The sequence below is a fragment of the Rhinoderma darwinii genome, chromosome 2 (assembly GCF_050947455.1).
Source record: "Rhinoderma darwinii isolate aRhiDar2 chromosome 2, aRhiDar2.hap1, whole genome shotgun sequence".
In the NCBI taxonomy this organism is placed as follows: domain Eukaryota; kingdom Metazoa; phylum Chordata; class Amphibia; order Anura; family Rhinodermatidae; genus Rhinoderma; species Rhinoderma darwinii.
In genome coordinates, this window is record NC_134688.1 from 468,401,387 (window position 1) to 468,420,084 (window position 18,698).

General features: G+C 41.7%; 1 protein-coding gene across 1 annotated transcript in view; it reads left to right on the forward strand.

The window, feature by feature from the left end:
• Window positions 1–18,698, forward strand: part of ABCG1 (ATP binding cassette subfamily G member 1) — an 86,242-nt gene that overhangs the window by 18,739 nt on the left and 48,805 nt on the right. The window contains exon 2 of the mRNA XM_075851000.1: window positions 10,520–10,763. Coding sequence (XP_075707115.1) covers window positions 10,520–10,763 — 244 coding nt within the window. The remainder of the gene's footprint in view (window positions 1–10,519; window positions 10,764–18,698) is intronic.

Here is an 18,698-nt window from a genome sequence, read left to right on the forward strand (position 1 = left end):
AACCCCCAACATGACCGACCACTGGACATGACATAATACAATTCTATTATACTCTATACATAGGACACTACAACCCCCAACATGACCCGACCACTGGACATGACATAATACAATTCTATTATACTCTATACACAGGACACTACAACCCCCAACATGACCGACCACTGGACATGACATAATACAATTCTATTATACTCTATACATAGAGCACTACAACCCCCAACATGACCGACCACTGGACATGACATAATACAATTCTATTATACTCTATACACAGAACACTACAACCCCCAACATGACCGACCACTGGACATGACATAATACAATTCTATTATACTCTATACACAGAACACTACAACCCCCAACATGACCGACCACTGGACATGACATAATACAATTCTATTATACTCTATACACAGAACACTACAACCCCCAACATGACCGACCACTGGACATGACACAATACAATTCTATTACACTCTATACATAGAACACTACAACCCCCAACATGACCGACCACTGGACATGACATAATACAATTCTATTATACTCTATACACAGAACACTACAACCCCCAACATGACCGACCACTGGACATGACATAATACAATTCTATTATACTCTATACACAGAACACTACAACCCCCAACATGACCGACCACTGGACATGACATAATACAATTCTATTATACTCTATACACAGAACACTACAACCCCCAACATGACCGACCACTGGACATGACATAATACAATTCTATTATACTCTATACATAGAACACTACAACCCCCAACATGACCGACCACTGGCCATGATATAATACAATTCTATTATACTCTATACACAGAACACTACAACCCCCAACATGACCGACCACTGGACATGACATAATACAATTCTATTATACTCTATACATAGAACACTACAACCCCCAACATGACCGACCACTGGACATTATATAATACAACTCTATTATACTCTATACATAGAACACTACAACCCCCAACATGACCGACCACTGGACATTATATAATACAATTCTATTATACTCTATACATAGAAAACTACAACCCCCAACATGACCGACCACTGGACATGACACAATACAATTCTATTATACTCTATACATAGAACACTACAACCCCCAACATGACCGACCACTGGACATGACATAATACAATTCTATTATACTCTATACATAGAACACTACAACCCCCAACATGACCGACCACTGGACATGACATAATACAATTCTATTATACTCTATACACAGAACACTACAACCCCCAACATGACCCGACCACTGGACATGACATAATACAATTCTATTATACTTTATACATAGAACACTACAACCCCCAACATGACCCGACCACTGGACATGACATAATACAATTCTATTATACTCTATACACAGAACACTACAACCCCCAACATGACCCGACCACTGGACATGACATAATACAATTCTATTATACTCTATACACAGAACACTACAACCCCCAACATGACCGACCACTGGACATGACATAATACAATTCTATTATACTCTATACATAGAACACTACAACCCCCAACATGACTGACCACTGGACGTGACATAATACAATTCTATTATACTCTATACATAGACCACTACAACCCCCAACATGACCGACCACTGGACATGACATAATACACTTCTATTATACTCTATACACAGAACACTACAACCCCCAACATGACCGACCACTGGACATGACATAATACAATTCTATTATACTCTATACACAGAACACTACAACCCCCAACATGACCGACCACTGGACATGACATAATACAATTCTATTATACTCTATACATAGAACACTACAACCCCCAACATGACCGACCACTGGACATGACATAATACAATTCTATTATACTCTATACATAGAACACTACAACCCCCAACATGACCGACCACTGGACATGACACAATACAATTCTATTATACTCTATACATAGAGCACTACAACCCCCAACATGACCGACCACTGGACATGACATGATACAATTCTATTATACTCTATACATAGAACACTACAACCCCCAACATGCCCGACCACTGGACATGACATAATACAATTCTATTATACTCTATACACAGAACACTACAACCCCCAACATGACCGACCACTGGACATGACATAATACAATTCTATTATACTCTATACACAGAACACTACAACCCCCAACATGACCGACCACTGGACATTACATAATACAATTCTATTATACTCTATACATAGAACACTACAACCCCCAACATGACCGACCACTGGACATGACATAATACAATTCTATTATACTCTATACATAGAACACTACAACCCCCAACATGACCGACCACTGGACCACATGACATAATACAATTCTATTACACTCTATACATAGAACACTACAACCCCCAACATGACCCGACCACTGGACGTGACATAATACAATTCTATTATACTCTATACACAGAACACTACAACCCCCAACATGACCCGACCACTGGACATGACATAATACAATTCTATTATACTCTATACATAGAACACTACAACCCCCAACATGACCGACCACTGGACATGACATAATACAACTCTATTATACTCTATACATAGAACACTACAACCCTCAACATGACCGACCACTGGACATGACATAATACAATTCTATTATACTCTATACACAGAACACTACAACCCCCAACATGACCGACCACTGGACATGACATGATACAATTCTATTATACTCTATACATAGAACACTACAACCCCCAACATGACCGACCACTGGACATGACATAATACAATTCTATTATACTCTATACATAGAACACTACAACCCCCAACATGACCGACCACTGGACATGACATAATACAATTCTATTATACTCTATACATAGAACACTACAACCCCCAACATGACCCGACCACTGGACATGACATAATACAATTCTATTATACTCTATACATAGAACACTACAACCCCCAACATGACCGACCACTGGACATGACATAATACAATTCTATTATACTCTATACATAGGACACTACAACCCCCAACATGACCGACCACTGGACATGACATAATACAATTCTATTATACTCTATACATAGAACACTACAACTCCCAACATGACCGACCACTGGACATGACATAATACAATTCTATTATACTCTATACACAGAACACTACAACCCCCAACATGACCGACCACTGGACCACATCACATAATACAATTCTATTATACTCTATACACAGAACACTACAACCCCCAACATGACCGACCACTGGACCACATGACACAATACAATTCTATTATACTCTATACATAGAACACTACAACCCCCAACATGACCGACCACTGGACATGACATGATACAATTCTATTATACTCTATACATAGAACACTACAACCCCCAACATGACCCGACCACTGGACATGACATAATACAATTCTATTATACTCTATACATAGAACACTACAACCCCCAACATGACCGACCACTGGAAATTACATGATACAATTCTATTATACTCTATACATAGAACACTACAACCCCCAACATGACCGACCACTGGACATGACATAATACAATTCTATTATACTCTATACATAGGACACTACAACCCCCAACATGACCCGACCACTGGACATGACATAATACAATTCTATTATACTCTATACACAGGACACTACAACCCCCAACATGACCGACCACTGGACATGACATAATACAATTCTATTATACTCTATACATAGAGCACTACAACCCCCAACATGACCGACCACTGGACATGACATAATACAATTCTATTATACTCTATACACAGAACACTACAACCCCCAACATGACCGACCACTGGACATGACATAATACAATTCTATTATACTCTATACACAGAACACTACAACCCCCAACATGACCGACCACTGGACATGACACAATACAATTCTATTACACTCTATACATAGAACACTACAACCCCCAACATGACCGACCACTGGACATGACATAATACAATTCTATTATACTCTATACACAGAACACTACAACCCCCAACATGACCGACCACTGGACATGACATAATACAATTCTATTATACTCTATACACAGAACACTACAACCCCCAACATGACCGACCACTGGACATGACATAATACAATTCTATTATACTCTATACACAGAACACTACAACCCCCAACATGACCGACCACTGGACATGACATAATACAATTCTATTATACTCTATACATAGAACACTACAACCCCCAACATGACCGACCACTGGACATGACATAATACAATTCTATTATACTCTATACACAGAACACTACAACCCCCAACATGACCGACCACTGGACATGACACAATACAATTCTATTATACTCTATACATAGAACACTACAACCCCCAACATGACCGACCACTGGACATGACATAATACAATTCTATTATACTCTATACACAGAACACTACAACCCCCAACATGACTGACCACTGGACGTGACATAATACAATTCTATTATACTCTATACACAGAACACTACAACCCCCAACATGACCGACCACTGGACATGACACAATACAATTCTATTATACTCTATACATAGAACACTACAACCCCCAACATGACCGACCACTGGACATGACATAATACAATTCTATTATACTCTATACACAGAACACTACAACCCCCAACATGACCGACCACTGGACATGACACAATACAATTCTATTATACTCTATACATAGAACACTACAACCCCCAACATGACCGACCACTGGACATGACATAATACAATTCTATTATACTCTATACATAGAACACTACAACCCCCAACATTACCCGACCACTGGACATGGCATAATACAATTCTATTATACTCTATACACAGAACACTACAACCCCCAACATGACCGACCACTGGACATGACATAATACAATTCTATTATACTCTATACACAGAACACTACAACCCCCAACATGACCGACCACTGGACATGACATAATACAATTCTATTATACTCTATACATAGAACACTACAACCCCCAACATGACCGACCACTGGGCATGACATAATACAATTCTATTATACTCTATACACAGAACACTACAACCCCCAACATGACCGACCACTGGACATGACATAATACAATTCTATTATACTCTATACATAGGACACTACAACCCCCAACATGACCGACCACTGGACATGACACAATACAATTCTATTACACTCTATACATAGAACACTACAACCCCCAACATGACCGACCACTGGACATGACATAATACAATTCTATTATACTCTATACATAGAACACTACAACCCCCAACATGACCGACCACTGGACATGACACAATACAATTCTATTATACTCTATACACAGAACACTACAACCCCCAACATGACCGACCACTGGACATGACATAATACAATTCTATTATACTCTATACATAGAACACTACAACCCCCAACATGACCGACCACTGGACATGACATAATACAATTCTATTATACTCTATACATAGAACACTACAACCCCCAACATGACCCGACCACTGGACATGACACAATACAATTCTATTATACTCTATACACAGAACACTACAACCCCCAACATGACCCGACCACTGGACATGACATAATACAATTCTATTATACTCTATACATAGAACACTACAACCCCCAACATGACCGACCACTGGACATTATATAATACAACTCTATTATACTCTATACATAGAACACTACAACCCCCAACATGACCGACCACTGGACATGACATAATACAATTCTATTATACTCTATACATAGAACACTACAACCCCCAACATGACCGACCACTGGACATTATATAATACAACTCTATTATACTCTATACATAGAACACTACAACCCCCAACATGACCGACCACTGGACATTATATAATACAACTCTATTATACTCTATACATAGAACACTACAACCCCCAACATGACCGACCACTGGACATGACATAATACAATTCTATTATACTCTATACATAGAACACTACAACCCCCAACATGACCGACCACTGGACATTATATAATACAACTCTATTATACTCTATACATAGAACACTACAACCCCCAACATGACCGACCACTGGACATGACATAATACAATTCTATTATACTCTATACACAGAACACTACAACCCCCAACATGACCGACCACTAGACATGACATAATACAATTCTATTACACTCTATACATAGAACACTACAACCCCCAACATGACCGACCACTGGACATGACATAATACAATTATATTATACTCTATACATAGAACACTACAACCCCTAACATGACCGACCACTGGTCATGACATAATACAATTCTATTATACTCTATACATAGAACACTACAACCCCCAACATGACCGACCACTGGACATGACATAATACAATTCTATTATACCTTATACATAGAACACTACAACTCCCAACATGACCGACCACTGGACATGACATAATACAATTCTATTATACTCTATACACAGAACACTACAACCCCCAACATGACCGACCACTGGACATGACATAATACAATTCTATTATACTCTATACATAGAACACTACAACCCCCAACATGACCGACCACTGGACATGACATAATACAATTCTATTATACTCTATACACAGAACACTACAACCCCCAACATGACCCGACCACTGGACATGACATAATACAATTCTATTATACTCTATACACAGAACACTACAACCCCCAACATGACCGACCACTGGACATGACATAATACAATTCTATTATACTCTATACATAGAACACTACAACCCCCAACATGACTGACCACTGGACATGACATAATACAATTCTATTATACTCTATACACAGAACACTACAACCCCCAACATGACCCGACCCCTGGACCTGACATAATACAATTCTATTATACTCTATACATAGAACACTACAACCCCCAACATGACCGACCACTGGACATGACATAATACAATTCTATTATACTCTATACATAGAACACTACAACCCCCAACATGACCGACCACTGGAGATGACACAATACAATTCTATTATACTCTATACATAGAACACTACAACCCCCAACATGACCGACCACTGGACATGACATAATACAATTCTATTATACTCTATACATAGAACACTACAACCCCCAACATGACCGACCACTGGACATGACATAATACAATTCTATTATACTCTATACACAGAACACTACAACCCCCAACATGACCGACCACTGGACCACATGACATAATACAATTCTATTATACTCTATACACAGAACACTACAACCCCCAACATGACCGACCACTGGACATGACATGATGCAGTTGTCTTATATTTATACGGACAGTCTCCTGACGTGTGGGGACAGATATTGGCATTGAGGATTCACTATTAGTAGTCGGTTGATAAACTGGTCATTTGGCCTCGTTCCCCGTTTTCTGTTTTCTCAGCGACTATTTAGCGTTTTTTTATTCGGAGACAGAATCACAAAAGCAGAATTGTCCTCGCAGCTGAGCAGCGAATCTCCCACAATCTCTGCTTCTCCCCTAACCTGACGTGAACTATACAGGAGACGCGTCTGTACACTTGGCTCATTAGCATAAAGCTTCCAGCAGCTCACGTGTTAACTGTAAACTGGAGTTAAAGGGGCTTTCCTGTTTTTAGTAAATAAAGTGTATTCATTGTATAGTAAAAAGTTATGCAAAGGGCAATTAATTCCTGTCAAGTTTCAACATCTCTGCTTGCAGTCATGGAATAGGAACTTGCATTGTTTACCTCTAGATGATGAACATCGGTGCTGGTCACGTGATGCTCACACAGGTGCAGGGCTCGTCACAGTTTAGTTATCAGAGCGTCATCATCAGATAACCAAGACTGATGTTCATCATCTAGAAGTAAACAATAAGGGTACCCATTCAATGACTGCAGCAGAGATCTTTAAAACTATGAGTAATAAATACGCAAATAACATTCCTCCCTAGATTTTTATCCCCATTTGCACCAGCCCCGATTAGCCCAGGAACACCCATAAAATGCCCAATTTTGTGCAAAGTTTAATTGGCCTCGCCCAGTTTGTGACCCGTTTAACGGGAAAATCCAGTGAGACCCCTTTATAGAAGATTTCCACCCATCATATATCAGTATTTCTACCAACCTACGGGACATTTGTAAGCCCCGCCCCAGTCTTGCCCCAAAACTGCCCCTTTTTGATCCAAATTTGCATAAACTCCTCCCCTTTGCGGTGAAGTTTGGCACTTGTGTGTGTAATCTGAAGTTACAACAGAAGCCAAAGTTTGGTAATTATGTTCATTTTGCTTAGAAATTTGGGGATTTTTTTGTATAGATGCGGCGGCCATTTTTGTTCAGCCATATTGGTATTCACCTTTAAAATATCTTCTCAAAAACTAGAGGTAAAACTGTCCTTTGGATGTTTTTATCATCAGTTTTTTTTTTAAAAGGTTACAACCAAACTGTCTGCACTTCCCGTTGTCAAAATGACCCTTCTTTCCTAGACATCTGGTTGACCCCCCTATTGGACGTATCTGCATATTTATGAAGAATTCAGGGGTCTAGAGAAGTCGGGCGACTTGAGCAGGAGGTGTGAATGGCCATATAGTCTCTAGAACCAAGATAATGCCAGCACAAATTTTTTTAATTTTTTTTTGGGGGGTAAATGCCCTTTAAACCCTCCGGCCCCCTATATTCTTCTTTATTTTATTGGGATTGTTTGTATGTTTTTTCTATAATAAGCAGCCTTCATAAAGGGTTTGGGGACATTCAGCCCCTTCTCGTATGTCTCGGCCGCCTTCAATCCTCCCGCATTTCAATAGGCAGCGGAATGTGAACCTTTTTGTAGTGATTTAGCCTTGAATTGGGATCCAGATTTACTGACATCCATGCACTGTACTTTCTAGCTGGGTAACGCGATCGCTTGTGTTTTGTCTCGTTGCCCTCGGGGGAGATATTTGATCATTGGGGACTGGACAAGAAAGATTTGAACTTTTTGTAACGTTGATCAGTATCGGATGCCGCCAAGCCCCAGAACGGCTGAACGTTGTGTAATCTGGCAGGAGGTGAACAACACAATTGACCCTGCAATGTGCAATGAAAAGAAACTTTGACCTAAAGACACACTGGTGGCTTCTTTATGAACCATCATGACCGAAAAAAATGGTGCAATGACATGGTGTAAAACAAAAACATGCGTCAAATTTATTACAATTATGTTCATATAGACACTCATAGCTCCAATATATTTGTTTTCTTACTTATTAAAAGCGGTCATGGCTAGGAAGTCGGAAAATTACAACAAATGTACCACTCAGTTACATTCACTGACAACAAGCAGAAATCTTGAATATGTTAAGTTACTGATACACAAGGTATATAAAAAAAAAATTGTAGAACGTTTCATCATAAAATGATTGTGTTTTATTTGCTAAAACCAGAATACCCCTTTAAGGAGCCTGAGCCCAATCAGAAGTGCCCAGTAGCTTCTTCCAGTTTAGTAGGCCCATTGAATCATGTAATAGCTCGGGCTTCTTGCAGGAGTTTTTCCCTTTTGACAACTTCTTTGTGGAAGAGCCTGAGAATAAGCTGATTATTGGGGGATTTCCAGCGATCAGCTGTAAAAAAGTGGTTTGTTTCCCTGCAGCGCCACCACAGGGGAAATGAAGAACTACAAAGTTCCCATTGACATCCATGGACTGTTCATTTAATGAATGGATTCGTTGGGTCCTCCAGAGAGAGACACTCTTTGTAACCACTCTCCGGTTAGAACTTCCTCTTCAAATAAATACTGTAAAAGGGATTTCTATTCACAGATAGCAAGCATAGATCTTAAAAATAGTAAGTTACTGATACACCAGGTATATTAGAAAATTGCAGACCATTTTATTATACAATGATTGTGCTTGATTGCTGAATCTGAAATACCTCTTTAAGGAGCCTGAGCCCAATCAGAAGTGACTAGTAGCTTCTTCCAGTTGCGTAGGCCCATTGAGACGAAAAGTGCCTCGGCACTCTTAAAGGAGCCATCTCCTTTCGACAACTACTTTTTGTTGGCTAGAGTTCCTGAAAATATGCTGATCACAGGGTGACTTCCAGCGATCAATAGTTAAGAGTGGTTTGTTTCCCTGCAGCACCACCACAGGAGAAATTAAGCATTACACGGTGTCAATTCATATCAATGTGTTGTCTGTGTAATGCAGGACAGGACTGGTCCTCCAGAGTGAGAGACGCTCTTTGTAACCACTCACCGCTACAGAAAGTAGCAAATGAGGGATGCCCCCCTATCAACTCGGAATGTCCTATTAGGGGGTTTCTGTGCCCGACAATCCATTTAAATATTAACATGTCTGGTGACGCTTGCCCTTTAAGAATCAGAAACGTTTTTATCACAACACCACAAACGACCGCATGGATAATTACAATTTATACAAAAATGTTTTCTTCTCTTTGCAGAATTCTAGCATCCCCACCGCTGCAATGTCAGACCCAAAGTCAGTCTGCGTGTCCTTGGATGAAGTGGTGTCCAGCTGCGCCGGAAGTCAAGACACCCCTCTGCTTAATGGGCATTTAAAAAAAGTTGACAACAACCTCACGGAAGCGCAACGCTTCTCCTCATTACCCCGGAGGCCGGCTGTGAACATTGAATTTAAGGATCTCTCGTTCTCTATCCCCGAGGGGCCGTGGTGGAAAAAGAAAGGTAACCGTCGATTCAGGAGGACAAACCCCTGATGGCTACTCTCCCGGGACTGTATTATTTCATCAGTAGTTGAGCAATTCATTTATATCTTAATTGGGAGGGGGGGGGGATACTTGTCTTTGGAGCTACTATTCATTCCTTAATATAGGTGGCTTTACGGTGGAACTCCAACTTTAAAGGGCATCACTAACTTAGTTCTCTTATGGAGAGGGCCTTAAAGGGGTTGGACAATCCCTACTTGTTAGAAGGGGCTCTTACAATAAGTAGATCACAAAGTGTCCTCCTGCTTGGACCTCCAGCGATCAGCCGGAATCTGTTAGGAAACCTGGCAGTAAGTGTTCAGTTTCCCTGCAGCGCCACCACAGGAGAAATGAAGCATTACACAGTGTCAATTCATATCAATGTGTTGTCTGTGTAATGCAGGACAGAACAGGTCCTCCAGAGTGAGAGACGCTCTTTGTGACCGATCTCCGCTCTGGATAAGTGATCATGATCCTGAACAGAGGACCCCCGCGCCCTATATTAACCAGAATTCCCTAATTGGGTGTATGAAAATTGGTTTTCTGAAGTAGACAACCCCTTCATTCACTAAACATATTTTAATTATGTGACCTTCTCATGGCTTCTGATTCCTTAAGTGGGCACAATGTGAGGCGCTGCAATGTATTTGCACAATAAGAGGTTTCGTGGTGGGTCCCCTCTATCGGGCATCTACTGCCATGAGTTAAAGACCCTGTTCTAATGTTAGATCCCCCTTTAAAGTCCCTTTTTCAGAACCTTCATTAGTAGACCCGCAGCCATGGGGCCACTATCCATGAGGCCAGGGGAGAACTTTGCCTCAGGCAGGGCCATTCCCTAAATGCAAGGGGCAGTTTTTATTTTTTAAAGGCAAATATACAATCCATCCCGGCCTCCCACCTTCACTGGGGAGGAGGGGGGCCTTTAACTTTTCACCTCAGGATGCAAAAATTCTTGACCGGCCCTAAGACCGGTGTATGTTTTCTAGCAGTCAATTGAATAAATTCTATTGTGGATGAAATACATTAGATATGAACCTCGCTTTGAAAAAAGATCCCCCCAAATGAGCAGTGCTGACAAAGTTGCCGATTTATTTCTAGCCAATAAGGAAGGGTCATTGGCATTTTGTAGGTGCAAGGGTGTAATTGCACCCAACGCCCGCTCTGCCAGTTAAGAGGACAACAGTACTATGGTATATACCTTATTGAGCCCCCTACACTTCCGACCTACACCTGTAAAAGGACCTGAAGGACCTCAGCTCAGAGCGGGCTGCCATAAAGTGGACAATCACAGGAGGTGCCTACATGGGATGGCCTATATAAAACTTCTTGCAGCGCCACCTATAGGTCAAGTTGAAACAGCCAATATGGCTATAAGTAGTTTTACGCCATGCCCCTGCCATCCGCCTCTTAGAATAGAGACGGGGCTGAGGGCATCACCAGTACGGGATTTCTCACATTGGGACCAAACTTAACCCAAAAGGGAACCACCGAGCTCCCCTCATAACACACAACGCTCCTCCATTCCTTTCCTTGAGGATTATAAGAACCTCTTCCTCCAGTCCGTCATCTATTGAAAAGTAAATGACAGGTTGGCGTTGAATGTTATAAAGTCGTGTGCCCGCTGGATGTCGCCTCACGGGCTGATCTCGATAAGTATAGTATTCTTACCCATGATTACAGCCGGCTGTAATCCTTCAACATAGGAGCCATGAATCACAAGGGAAAATATGTAGCCAGCCCAATGTATGACAACTCCCAGCCTCCTCACGTGGCAGGAAAGTGCTGAAGTCACCCGGATATATCCGAGGAGTTCACAAGTCACTACCCAGGCTGTGCCATGTAGTGGATAGCGTGCCTACTGCGCCAGGGATTGCCGGTTGTACATACGTAAAGCTTAATCATTGTATAATGAAACATTCTGCCACTTTCTTGTATACCTTTTTGTATCAATTCCTCACAATTACCAAGATCTCTGCTTGCTGCAGTGAATGGGATTTTTTTTTCTTTCATATCCAGAGGGTGAAACTAACTAAAGCTCTGTTCACAGCTTCATTAGGGTTTCCGTTTATAACGCTGGATCCCCTATGCAACGGATACCACCGGTGCCGGACAGACCCCATGAATTTATAATGGGGTCCATCGGGTTCTGCCGCCTTGTCCATAGTTTTGAAAGGACGAATAGCGCTGCATGCAGCGCTATTCTTTCTGTCATATCTGACAGATTTTGCAACGGAGGTCATGAAAGGAGATGTCTAATACTTCTCACAGCTGAGGGTTTGTTGCAAATGTATCCAGTCTAGACCATTCTCTATGAGCTAAAAAAAAAAAAAAACGTCATCAGCAACACAAATCTCTCTCCTGCCCTGATAGTTTGTTACAATGTATCAGTGCAAGAGTCCAGACTGTTCAGTTCACAGAATATTGTCCAAACCGGAAACAATTGTAGCAAACCCACCCCTGTGATGACTGTTTGTACCGGATGGATGTTCAACCTCTATTTTTTTCATTCACTGATAGCAAGCAGAAATCTTGACCATAATGGGGACTTGAAACGCAAAGTATATCAGGAAGAAGAATCATTTTTATTATACACCCAGCTTTCCCAAACTACTGACGGGCAAATTTTCCTAGATTTGTATATGTGAATAGAGATGATCAAGCGTCTGGAAAAGCTGGGTGAAGGATTTTCCGACATGGTGGTGGAATTAGGAGGAATATGAATGAGCTCTGAAGATGTTCTGTTGTGGCGTTCTGCGGGATTTGCCGCTTTGCATCTTAAAGAATCGTTTTGTAAAGGATGTGAGATAAATGTGCAGCATTAGCAGACTGGAATCCATTATCTGCGCAGTTGGGGTAGCTGCAGTGCCACAAGTGCCAATTACAGGACCATCAATTGTGTGGAAAAGAACATTTTGTAGCATTCAAAATGTTCAAGTTTTTTTTTACATTTGTGGACGATATAGAACGGGGTAGGGAACCGTCAAGAGGTGGAGATCTGCTACTATAACCTGGGAGGGTCTTGGATCTATATGTTTCTTAGTTATATCTGTTTTTGGGAAAGCTGGGTTATAGCTGATATGGCCACCCATCTTTCTTAGAGGCCTGCATGGCAAATCTGCCTAGTAGTGAATTGACATGGGAGCACGTCACTGTATCACTTGTCAGATGAGCTGTTCAGGAGTCTGGAAAAGCTGGGTGGAAGCTGTAACAGCAGCCATATTGGTTGCCAGATAGTTTTCCTAGAGAGTCAGTAAATGTGAAGTCTTGCATATTTGTCTTAGATCTACGTCTACATTCCATGCTGTTTTCTCTTATTTTCAGATTTTAATGTTACGTGGAAACCATCAGCAAGCTGCTGTTGATGGATCTATTAAGCATATAATGTTTCGAATGCATAATGATTTTTTTGCTGTAAATGGGCTGATAAAGGGGGCTTACAGGAAAACAAAAGAAAATGCTTACTGATATACGTAGCTCTCGTATCCATGGTGATGTGTCCCGTCCGTGATGTCATAACATAATCTCATGATCGTGTTGTCGATAACTCAGTACGTCAATGTTGACTTTTGGGAGAATAGAAATCCTTCATACCCTCTTCCTCCCAAAGTGCAAGTATCAGTTGTAAATGAGTTGGGCTCTCCTGAGTATTCACACAATCCAGAATTACAATAATAATAATAATAGTAAATAAGCCACAAGATCTGTGAACAGCATCTCATTGACAACTTCCAGGTAGAAAAAAAGGTTAAAAAGTAATAAAGATATTCTAGATGATGCTGGATTTGACATACTGGCTATAGAGCGGATACTGTCATTTTAAAATAATGCAACAGACAATGAGTTGCCCTATATGACAAACTCCACTCTGCTACATCTACATGCAATATCTATAACATGTTTGTATTTGTAAAGCCTGTACTGTCCTTACTAGTCTTGATGTAAGCCTTCACCTTAATTCCCCAACCCGGCAAGATCGTGTAAGGTTACAAGACATGGCCCGGGTCGGGTTTGCCTCTGTGTATTATAAGGCAATTAAACCTTCTAATCCTGATAATTCTGAAATACAGAGCTGTCTGTGGGATTAACGCAGGGGAAAACGGTGCCTCTATTTACCAATCAGATTGCAGACAATGTAAAAAGTGATCTGGTTGGTTGTTGCACGCATGGGGGGCAAGAAAGGCAATTAACCCAGGGCACCAACATCTAGTGGTCTCCATCATTCAGTCCAATAAGTGGTATCCATCACGTAGTTCCATAAGTGGTCTTCATCACCAGGTCCCAGATGCAGTCTCCCTCATTCGGGCTCATAAGTGGTCTTCATCACCCGGTCCCATAAGTGGTCTTCATCACCCGGTCCCATAAGTGGTCTTCATCACCCGGTCACATAAGTGGTCTTCATCACCCGGTCACATAAGTGGTCTTCATCACCCGGTCACATAAGTGGTCTTCATCACCCGGTCACATAAGTGGTCTTCATCACCCGGTCACATAAGTGGTCTTCATCACCCGGTCCCATAAGTGGTCTTCATCACCCGGTCACATAAGTGGTCTTCATCACCCGGTCACATAAGTGGTCTTCATCACCCGGTCACATAAGTGGTCTTCATCACCCGGTCACATAAGTGGTCTTCATCACCCGGTCACATAAGTGGTCTTCATCACCTTGTCACATAAGTGGTCTTCATCACCTGATCACGTAAGTGGTCTTCATCACCTGGTCACATAAGTGGTCTCCATCACCCGGTCCGTCAGGAGCCCCTATCGCAGATTTCCTGATATTTGATGGATAGAATAGCACAGCATGTAGTGCTATTCTACCCGTCAACATGACAGACATGACAGCACCCGATGGGCCCCATTATAAGTCAATGGAGTCCGTCGGGCGACGTTGGTGTCCTTCATGCAAAGTACCAGTTCTCCATTATTTCAATTTTTTTGCTCCTATGTTGAGCAAAAAAACGGAATTGAAGACGCAGATGTGAACGCAGCCTTAGAGCTCATTCAGACGAGCGCAAAACTCGTCCATGTGCTGTGCGTGAAAATCACGCACAGCGCACTGACCCATGGATTTCAATGGGGCCATTCACACATGCCGGAGTTTTCACGTAGCGTGTGTACGTTTCGTAAAACTTACTGCATGTCCTATATTGGTGTATTTTTCACCTATCGCCCATTGAAGCCAATGGGTGCGGGAAAATCACGCACAGCACACGGATGCGCATCAATTCAATTGAAAATAATAATAATATGGCACTGTATGTCATATTATTTACTTACTAAATGGTAATATTATTTGGCACTGTACGGCAGTAAAATTTGTGTACTTTCTAGTGGTTATTATTTCGGGACTATATCGCGGTATTAATTGGGCACTGTATGATGACAAAATTTGGGAATTTTATGATAAAATTATTTGGGCGCTCTCTGGCAGAATTATCTCGACACTTTATTGTTATGTTATTTGGCACTGTGTGAATATTTCTTTGGGCATTGCTATTTAGGTACTGAATTCCAGTATTTGGGTAGATAATGGTGGTTATAGTTAGGTATTGTATGGTGGTATTTATTCAATGTATAGTGGTATTCATTTTACATTTTATACCCATGTTACTGGGGCACTGTATGGCAATATTTGGGCACTTTATGGTGGTTTTATTTAGGTGTTGTTTGGTGGTATTTATTCAATTTATAGTGGTATTATTATGCACTTTATACCCATGTTACTGGGGCACAGTATGGTGGTTTAATTTAGGCATTGCATAGTTTTATTTATTTATGTATAGTGATATTACCTATACACTTTAAACCTATATTACTTGGGCACTGTATGGCACTATTTGGGCACAGTATGGTGGTTTTATTTAGCACTTCTATGTTGTATTTATTAATGTATAGTGGTAATAACTATACACTATACACTTTATACTCATGTTACTTAGGCAATATTTGGACAGAGTGTGGTGTTTTTATTTAGGCATTGTATGGTGGCATTTTTTCATGTATAGTGGTATTAACTATGCACTTTAATGTTACTTGGGCACGGTATGGCACTATTTGGGCACAGTATGGTGGTTTTATTTAGGTGTTCTATGGAGGTATTTATTCAATGTAAAGTGGTATTAACTATGCACTTTGTACCTATGCTACCTGGGCACTGTATGGCACTATTTTGGCACAGTATGGTGGTTTTATTTAGGACATGTATGGTGGTAATAACTATACACTTTATACTCGTGTTACTTGGGCACTGAATGGCAATATTTGGGCAGAGTATGGTGCTTTTATTTATGTGTTGTATGTTGGTATTTTTACATGTATAGCGGTATTAACTTTATACCTGTGTTCCTTGGGCACTGTACGTCATGGTTTTTATCCTGATTTCTCGGAGCTATTCACCGTTAGGGAAAGGGTTCCCCCATACAAGGCTTTGTGCAGAGGTATTGACAGATCTGGACCCGGCTCAAGCTGCGGGAATCTTCTCCACTTTCTGACCCATTGATTCAATTAATATCATTTGGCAGTTTTCCGGTGCTGACTCTTGGGCTCATACAGTTTTACACATCATAGATCCATCCAAACAATTAGCTAAACCTCCAGTGACTCTTTTCCTCCTTGAGGATCTTATTACAATGCAACAAAGACACTGCAGCAGCTTATACATCCGAAGTACAAGCAGCGCAGTAGGGGAATTGTGGATGCGTAGACTGGATACACACCCGGGCTGGCCATATGCGCTGTCATTGTCAACCAGACATCTCATTTGTAGGGTGACGAGAGGACGAGCACAGGCAAAACAGTAGTACAAGAATCCAATATCTGCTGGAGCTTTTGCAGAGCAGACCCCGGGCCCCTAAAGACGTTCCTCTTTGCCCATCTCTATAGGGTTTACATGCACTTGGCCATGCATGTGGAGGTCGGTATCAGCCACCTTCATGGTCAGATACATTTTTACAAAAACTTGCCTTTTATTACACCCTTTTTTGAAGGGGGAGCAGGATTGTGGGGTCTACTACCGCTGCATTTTTGCTTATTCCTGACTGATCTTCCAGCGACATTCGCCTCTGCTGTGTTTACTGCCCAGAGATATTTGGCTCCCGGATTTTTCAGCCCATCTCCATTCTCCACCCTCTATGGCAACACAAATCCTCTATCCGGTAGCCCCCTTTAATAGTGCTTGCCTGCTGTTCTCCAACCCTGTGCCTGCTGTACTGCTCCCGAATATTGTGACTACTATTACCCCCAATACTGTACCTGCAATTACCCCCCAATACTGTATCTGCAATTACCCCCCAATACTGTACCTGCAATTACCCCCAATACCGTGCCCGCTGCTGCCCCCGATACTGTGCCCCCCAATACTGTACCTGCAATTACCCCCCAATACTGTGCCAGCTATCACCCCCCAATACTGTGCCTGCAATTACCCCCCAATACTGTGCCAGCTATCACCCCCCAATACTGTGCCTGCAATTACCCCCCAATACTGTGCCTTCTATTACCCCACAATACTGTGCCCACTGCTACCCCCGATACTGTGCCTGCTATTACCCCCCAATACTGTGCCTGCCTATTACCCCCCAATACTGTGCCTGCTATTACCCCCCAATACTGTGCCTGCTATTACCCCCCAATACTGTGCCTGCTGCTCCCAATTTTACCCCATGGTGCTGCCCTGAGGCTTCTACCTGTGCACAGTTGTAGTTCCGGCCGCTGCTTCTGGATCCTGCCCCCTCTTCGATCTTCCCCCGCTGCGGCACGTCTGGATGAAGTCTCCGCCTCGTCCTCGCACATGGCACCCACGTCACCTGTGTAGACCCCATATTACATACCACCGTTAATTTAGACCCCCAACTAGTTGCTAAAATTAATTCAGACCCCCGACCAGACCGCTAAATAAATTCAGACCCCAGGTTAG